This window comes from Neomonachus schauinslandi, chromosome X (genome assembly GCF_002201575.2).
Source record: "Neomonachus schauinslandi chromosome X, ASM220157v2, whole genome shotgun sequence".
In the NCBI taxonomy this organism is placed as follows: Eukaryota; Metazoa; Chordata; class Mammalia; order Carnivora; family Phocidae; genus Neomonachus; species Neomonachus schauinslandi.
The window spans coordinates 113,534,408-113,543,343 of NC_058419.1; the positions used below are offsets into that span (position 1 = coordinate 113,534,408).

The following is an 8,936-nucleotide window of genomic DNA, read 5'->3' on the forward strand; positions in this document are numbered from 1 at the left end:
AGAAATATTTACAGATGACATGAGATGTGAAATATGCATCAAAATAATGAGGGATGGCAGGAGTGGATGGGGGGCATAGATGAAACACACTTGACCATGAGCAGATAATTATCAAAGCCAGGTGGTGTGTACATGGGGGTTCATTTCACTACTCTCTTTTCTTTCGTATTTGTTTGAAATTGTCCATAATTGAAAAGTTAGGGGCGCCTGGGTGGCTCAGTCGTTAAGCGTCTGCCTTCGCTCAGGTCATGATCCCAGGGTCCTGGGATCAAGTCCCACATCGGGCTCCCTGCTCGGCGGGAAGCCTGCTTCTCCCTCTCCCACTCCCCCTGCTTGTGTTCCCTCTCTCGCTGTCTCTCTCTCTGTTAAAAAATAAATTAAAAAATCTTTAAAAAAAAAAAGAAAAGAAAAGAAAAGGGGCATCTGGGTGGCTCAGTCGGTGAAGCGTCTGCCTTCAGCTCAGGTCATGATCTCGGGGTCCTGGGATCGAGCCCCGCATCGGGCTCCCTGCTCTGTGGGAAGCCTGCTTCTCTCTCTGCCCCTAACCCTGCTCCTGCTTTCTCTCTCTCTGTCAAATAAATAAATAAAATCTTTAAAAAAAAAAAAAGAAAAGTTAAAAAAAGAAACCACACATGCTGGTGGGGGGCACCTGGGTGGCGCAGTTGATAAAGCATCTGCCTCTTGGTTTCAGCTCAGGTCGCGATCTCAGGGTCCTGAGTTCGAGCCCTGTATCAAACCCCACATCAGGCTCCATGCTCAGAGTGGAGTTTGCTTTAAGTCTTTTTCTCCCTTTGCTCCTCCCCACCGCACCCTCTCTCTCTAAAATAAATAAATAAATCTTTCTTTTAAAAAAAAAAATCACACATGGTGGTGCCTGGGTGGCTCAGTCGGTTAAGCATCTGCCTTTGGCTCAGGTCATGATCCCAGGGTCCTGGGATCCAGCCCCGCATGGCTCCCTGCTCAGCGGGGAGTCTGCTTCTCCCTGTCCCTCTGCCCCTCCCCCCAACTCATGCTCTCTTTCTCTCAAATAAATAAATAAAATCTTTTTTAGCTCTTTCTCTTCAACGAGGTGGCCGAGCGGTTTGGTGGCAGCGGCCTTGCAGATTCGCGCCAGATGCAGAGATGCAGATCTTTGTGAAGACCCTGACGGGCAAGACCATCACCCTTGAGGTGTCGAGCCCAGTGACACCATTGAGAATGTCAAAGCCAAAATCCAAGACAAGGAGGGCATCCCGCCTGACCAGCAGCGTCTGGTTTTTGCGGGCAAACAGCTGGAAGATGGCCGTACTCTGTCAGACTATAATATCCAGAAAGAGTCCACCCTGCACTTGGTGCTTCGCCTACGGGGTGGCATCATCGAGCCTTCCCTCCGCCAGCTGGCCCAGAAATACAACTGCAACAAGATGATCTGCCGCAAGTGTTATGCTCGCCTGCACCCCCGCGCTGTCAACTGCTGCAAGAAGTGCGGCCACACCAACAACCTGCACCCCAAAAAGAAGGTCAAATAAGGCCCTTCCACCAGCTCTTCCTTTGCCCGCAGGGTGGCCTCCTGCCTGAGCTCCAAGGCCCTGGGGCCTCAATAAAGTTTCCCTTTCATTGACTGGAAAAAAAAAAAATCTTTTTAAAAAATCACCCATGTAGGAACTATTGTGTTTACTTCAGTTAATAAATGGACCTAGACTGAAAGTATTGCTAAGGTTTTGGGTTTTTTTTATTGTTACTGCACACCACTTCTAATTTTGATTTTTTTTTAAAGATTTTATTTATTTATTTGACAGAGAGACAGTGAGAGCAGGAACACAAGCAGGGGGAGTGGGAGAGGGAGAAGCAAGCTTCCCGCGGAGCAGGGAGCCCGACGCGGGGCTCGATCCCAGGACCCTGGGATCATGACCTGAGCCGAAGGCAGACGCTTAACGACTGAGCCACCCAGGCGCCCCTAATTTTAAGTTTTGATTAAAATTTTTGAGATAATTGTAGATTCATCCTGCATACACTTTGCCCAGTTTCCCCCAAAGGTAATATCTTGCAAAACTGAAGTATAATATTACAACCAGGATACTGGCATTGTTATAATGCACTAATCGTATTCAGATTTCCCCCAGTTTTACTTGTACTCATTTGTGTATGTTTGTGTATTAAGTGCTATTCAATTTTATGACCTGTGTAGGTTTATATATCCACCACCACTGTCAAGATACCAGAAAGTTCCGGGTGCCTGGGTGGCTCAGTTGGTTAAGCGACTGCCTTCGGCTCAGGTCATGATCCTGGAGTCCCTGGATCGAGTCCCGCATCGGGCTCCCTGCTCGGCGGGGAGCCTGCTTCTCCCTCTAACCCTCCCCCCTCTCATGTGCTCTCTCTCTCTCATTCTCTGTCTCAAATAAATTTAAAAAATCTTTAAAAAAAAAAAAGATACCAGAAAGTTCCAATACCACAAGCATAAGGATTCCTCACTTTGTCCTTTTATAACCACACTGACATTCTTGAACCTCCATCCCCAATCCCTAACCCTTGGCAACTATTAATCTCTCCTCAGTTTCTAAAATTTTGTCCCTTCAAAAATGCTATATGAATGGAATCATAAAGTATGTAATCTTTTGGGGTTTTTTTCATGCAACATAATTCCCTAGAGATTCATCCAAGCTTTGTATATCAATAGTTTCTTTCCTTTTATTGCTGAGTAGAATTCTGTGGTATGGATGTACCATAGTTTAACTATTCACCCACTGAGGGATATCTAGGCCAATTTCAGTTTTTGGTTATTACAAATAAAGCTGCCAGGAACATTCATAGATGCATTTTTCATCTAACATTTTGTTTTGCTACTAGTATAGTATTTTCCCCTTCTATTCATTAATCTTAGAAGACTAGTAATTTTGCAAACTTTCAAATAAAATCTGTTGGCTTAATCAGTCTATACTTTTGAAGCATGTGTAGTAATTTCCCTTAAGTGAGACTATAAAGTATTTTCTCAATTGTATAATGAATTTCACTGGCTTTTCTCCTGGCATATTTTGAAAAGCAATTCTCAATAGGAATTTGTAAATGATCTTACAATTACAGACCTTTTGATGACTAAGATAGGTCTACATCAAAGCTGGTTTCCTCTTTGTAATAATCAAAGGGAACAATCTTGCCGTGCCTCCTGCACCTCATAAATAAATATTAGGAGACAAATTTTTCAACTGATACATCCATATGCCATCACTAAGGGCCGGAGAACATGTTACAGGTTTGAAATTTGAGCCCTTAGGTCTTTTGGCATAAAGTAAAATAATGATGCAATTTACATTTAGCCACAGATATACTGAAAATTTCCAATTTGCTTGGGAATTCTATTTTCAAAAACCATTACTTATCCTTTTAAAAGCATGCTTTTGTCATGGTTATTTACCTGCCACCATCTCTTAGCTCCAAACTTTTTTACTATGCTCTGTGGTGCCAGGGCTGGGATTCTGCAAACTCCTTTTCCCAAACTCCCATGCCCATTGTCTCCCTATTAGGTTCTGTCAATGGAAGGTTCTGATGGCAGATTGAAGGGAAGAAGGGACCTCTGGTTGCCAGCTTCTACCAACAGCTTCCCCCCATAGTTCCGGTCTCCAGCTTCTTTCAATCTTCCCAGCACACAACACCAGATCCCCACAGAGGCACCAACACTCACTGGCCACACCTTCCTTGGTGGTCTGACCTCGTGCTCAGTAGTACACCCCTGAGCAGGGGCTGTGTGGAGTGCCTCCACCAGAGGTCCAAGAGCCAGCCAGCTCGAGACCTCTCCTTCACACTCCCAGGTTCTGGTAACCCCACTTCTTTCCTTTTGTTCTCCCAGCCCAGCAGTGATAACTTCTTGCAGTTACTAAGATCAGCCCTAGGGGCACAGGAAGCAATGACAAATATCTGGGGTATCTTGTCGTCCCCTCTTTCATCTAACATCGATGTACCCAATTCTCTGTATTGAATCCGCTCTATTGGAAATACTTAGCATGGCTTTGTTTTCCTGTAGCTTTTATACAGTTGCAAACAAAATGTTCCCAACTCCCCCCCCCAATATTTTAGTATCTTCTTTATTTCCTTTCCACCTCTAAGGGTCATGTTCCTTATTCAGAAGAATCTGTGCTTGAATTCAGGACTTGGAGCTGGAAGGGGATAGGGTTAGGTGACTATCAGAGATTCTGTTGTATGCAACAGATGGACTCAGGAAGGGAATCTATGGAAAGATATGATCAACTCACAGAATCAAAGGAACCAATTTGTAAAGGGTGGGAACCAGAGCCATTCCAGAGATCTAGAAAGTGGGAACCAATGGAAGGCAACTTGGGATACTTTAGCAGCATGAATCTACAGAATCCACTTTCCAGGAAGGGTGTGGCTGACTGGCCCCACTGGGGTTAATTGCCTGCCCTTTGGCTGGTCGAAGGTGAGGTATCTTTTTTTTATTTATTTTTTTTAAAGATTATTTATTTGCGAGAGAGAATGAGAGAGAGAGAGAGAGAGCACATGAGAGAGGGGAGGGTCAGAGGGAGAAGCAGACTCCCCGCCAAGCAGGGAGCCCCATGCAGAACTTGATCCAGGGACTCCAGGATCATGACCTGAGCCAAAGGCAGTCGCTCAACCAACTGAGCCACCCAGGCACCCTCTTTTTTTTTTCTTAAAGATTTTATTTATTTATTTGACAGAGAGAGACACAGTGAGAGAGGGAACACAAGCAGGGGGAGTGGGAGAGGGAGAAGCAGGCTTCCCGCCGAGCAGGGAGCCCGTGGTGGGGCTCGATCCCAGGACCCTGGGATCATGACCTGAGCCAAAGGCAGAAGCTTAACGACTGAGCCACCCAGGCGCCCCGGTGGGGTATCTTTTGTTTGTTTGTTCATTTAAAGATTTTTTTTTAAAGATTTTATTTATTTAGGGGCGCCTGGGTGGCTCAGTCGTTGGGCGTCTGCCTTCGGCTCGGGTTGTGATCCCGGGGTCCTGGGATCGAGCCCCGCATCGGGCTCTCTGCTTGGCGGGAAGCCTGCTTCTCCCTCTCCCATTCTCCCTGCTTGTGTTCCCTCTCTCGCTGTGTCTCTCTCTGTCAAATAAATAAATAAAATCTAAAAAAAAAAAAAGATTTTATTTATTTATTTGACAGAGAGAGAGGGAACACAAGCAGGGGGAGTGAGAGAGGGAGAAGCAGGGTCTCAGCTGAGCAGGGAGCCCGATGCGGGGCTCGATCCCAGGACCCTGGGATCATGACCTGAGCCGAAGGCAGACGCCCAATGACTGAGCCACCCAGGCGCTCCTCATTTAAAGATTTTTTAAGTACTCTCTACACCCAATGTGGGGCTCGAACCTACAACCCCGACATCAAGAGTTGCACGCTCCACTGACTGAGCCAGCCAGGCGCCCCGAGGGTGAGGTATCTTGATGGACAATCCTACCAACCTATAAGAAGTTTGGAGAAGGAAGAGGAACTCAACCAAAAGAAATTTAGCATGCTGTTTCCTGGAGAAGGAAGAATGGATGATAGCTAGCAATTAACAACAAATTTTCACTATATTGAACTTCAGAAGCAGTCTTCCGTTGTAAATTACAATGCATTGTGTACTTAAAACTTTGAATAAAAGAACAATGATCTTGGGGTGGAATGCTCAGAGCAATTTTTCTAAAAGAAGGTTCCACATGTGAAGCCTTGTTATCACTACTTATGGATTGGGACAGACCAGGAGGAGTTTCTTATTCAATATTTTTCATTTGACAAATATTTATTTACTCCGCCCCAGTGATTCTAAGTCTAAGCCCGAGGGATTCTGGTCTAGGTCATTTCCTTTATTCACTGTCACCAATGCAGAGATCATGTTGCTTAACATTAACAGCCAGCACAACGGGGTAAGTTGGCCTTTCAGAAATCCAGAGGGACACCCACAAAAGTTAAATATTAACACATATATAAGTATAAAACAATGACTTCACTTTACCTAATAAAATATCACAATAGTAAATGAAAAGAAAGTACAAGTTCAAACAAGTACAGTGTGTTTTCTATTTCACAATAATTTCCTTCAACTCCCTTTAACACAAGTGTATTAAACAATATTTTAAGAGAAATGACTTAGAATTCTATCACATTAAGACAATTCATTTGTATGCATTACTCTTCTACCATTCTTCATATTTTTTTCAAAAATGTGTGGGGTTTTTTTTTCCCCTGCTTATAAGAGTAATGTTTGTCCATAGGAGAATTTTTTTAAATAGAGCAATGTATGAATAATAAAATAACCATCATTCATAATACCAGTAACCAAAAGACAATAGTTATTAATGTTTTCTGTACCTTCTTCCGCTCCTAACAATTTGGATGAAAATAATTTGGTCAGAAACAAAATTGGTATTCTTTATGCTCCTTTTTGCTTGTGTAATTTTCATATTTTTCTGTAATGAGCTTTGCTTTTGCAATAAAAAAACAATAAAGGAATGTATAACATAGAAGGAATGTATGTACAAACAATAACGGAATGTATAGAGTAGGAGCTCTATATGTCTTGTTCATTCCAGGTATCTTCAGTTCCCAGAACAATGCATGGCAAACAGTAGGTACTCCAAAATCTTTTTGAATGGCTAAGATTTTCACCAAAAACTAGTGAGGGTCGCTTACAAACACAGAATGTCTGGGTATTATTTCCCTCTCTCAATTCTTTTTTTAAATTTTTTTTAAAGATTTTTTTTTTATTATTCATGAGAGACAGAGCGAGAGAGAAAGGCAGAGGGAGAAGCAGGCTCCCAAGGAGCAGGGAGCCCGATGCGGGACTCGATCCCAGGACCCTGAGATCATGACCTGAGCCGAAGGCAGACGCTTAACCATCTGAGCCACCCAGGCGCCCTCCCTCTCTCATTTCTTTTGGTAAACAGTTCATTCTATCACATAGGATCAGTTTTGCTGTGTTAATATAAGACTGATCGAATTCAGATTCCAAGTCCAACACTCACTAGCTATATGACCTTGGCAAGAAACCACCATTCTCTGCTTGAGCTTCCTCATGTGGTAAGCACTGGTCCAGGTACTGGGGATATAACAAAACAAAGATCCTGCAACTTACATTTTAGTGTAGGGAGAATAACCTATGAACAAACATTTGTCAGGTGGTGAAAAGCACTATGAGAAAAAAAGAGTAAAGGGGATAGGATGCAATTACCTGTGTGAGGGGAGGATGGGGATGTGTTGCTATTTTTTTTAAAGATTTTATTTATTTTATTTGAGAGAGAGAGAGACAGCAAGAGAGGGAACACAAGCAGGGGGAGTGGGAGAGGGAGAAGCAGGCTTCCCGCCGAGCAGGGAGCCCGATGTGGGACTCGATCCCAGGACCCTGGGATCATGACCTGAGCTGAAGGCAGACGCTTAACGACTGAACCACCCAGGTGCCCCTGTTGCTATTTTTTTTTTTACAGATTTTATTTATTCATTTGAGAGACAGAGAGAGAGATAGCAACAGTGAGCATGAGCAGCAGGGGGTGGGGAGGACAGAGTGGATAAACAGACTCCCCACTGAGCGGGGCAGGGGGGTGGGGGGGGGGGGGGGGTGGGGGGAGAGTTGGATCCCAGGACCTGGAGATCATGACTGGAGCTGAAGTCAGACACTTAACTGATTGAGCCACATAGGTGCCCTGGTGTGTTCCTATTTTATAAAAGATGGCTAGAGGCTTCAAAAATATCCTAGTGTGTTTTTCAAACTTCAAGTTGTGACTAAGTGTGATCACAAAAATGCAATGTACAGGGTAATCTGCATATTTTTTAAATGAAATAAAATACCAGACTGCGTCATACATATTAAAGGTCAGCACGGTTTGGTGTAACCCGTTTTGGTTTATAATACAAGTAAAACATAGTAGGCATGGAGAAAGTGGTGGCTAACAATATAGCAACTTTGATGTAAGCAGTCTTAGAGAAAGGTACCTACACAGGGCTTCTCTGGGGTAAGAGAGCCCATACTTGATGCATGCACCTGTTGGTGCCTCACTCATTTAGCAGACTTAGCTGAGTGCAAGAGAAACAAAAACACAGAGAAAGTGGGAGAAAAGATCATGATGAGAGCTAAAAAGTTGAGGTGAAAAACAAAAGCGAAATCGAACAGTTTAGCAACTTGAAGGAAAACATATTACCTTTTTGAGGAAAAAAAAGTACCTGACCGAGGGAAAAAAAAAAGATCAAAAAAACTGGAGAGAAGGATTGACAGATTCTACCTAACAAAAAAAAAAAAAAAATCCAAAGCTAATAAAATATGTTGTACATGATACTTTTGGATTAAGTATATAATAGTGCCTGAATATTTTCAGAAACTCCCAAAATATCTGCTTCATACTTCTGCCTCTGACCCTCAGTGAGGTGGACAGTATAAAGATTTTAAAGCCATAATGTCTGTGAAGATTTCTTTCAACTTTTTTTTTTTAAGATTTTATTTATTTATTTGACAGAGAAAGACACAGCGAGAGAGGGAATGCAAGCAGGGGGAGTGGGAGAGGGAGAAGCAGGCTTCCGACCAAGCAGGGAGCCTGATGCGGGGCTGGATCCCAGGACCCTGGGATCATGACCTGCGCTGAAGGCAGACGCTTAACGACTGAGCCACCCAGGAGCCCCCTTCTTTCAACTCTTTACACATGTAATAGGTTTTGGAAATCATGCCTACCCATCAAATATAAGTAAAATAGATTAAAGGGAGACTGGAAATTGTCTGCCAAGCCTTCTCTTGCTGTGCACATGAGGACATTCCCACCGAAGTAAAGCTGTTAAGACAATTATTCTAGAACAAGGTGGGCAAACTAGAGTCCTCTGGCCAAATACAACCCACCACCTGTTTTTGTATGACCCACGAGCTAAGAATGATTTTTCCATTTTAAAGTAGTTGAAAAACAAATCAGAATATTTTGTGGCACGTGAAATTTATATGAAATTTATAAATTTATATGAAATTTAT

The 8,936-nt window shown here is 43.2% G+C and overlaps 1 protein-coding gene across 1 annotated transcript; it reads left to right on the forward strand.

The window, feature by feature from the left end:
- The first annotated feature begins 1,119 nt into the window (after positions 1–1,119).
- On the forward strand, positions 1,120–1,639 carry LOC110572605 (ubiquitin-like). Its single transcript, XM_044911759.1, is given in 2 exon segments — positions 1,120–1,170; positions 1,173–1,639. Coding segments are annotated over 2 exon segments (384 nt in total). The 5' UTR covers positions 1,120–1,122; the 3' UTR covers positions 1,509–1,639.
- Positions 1,640–8,936: the final 7,297 nt, after the last annotated feature.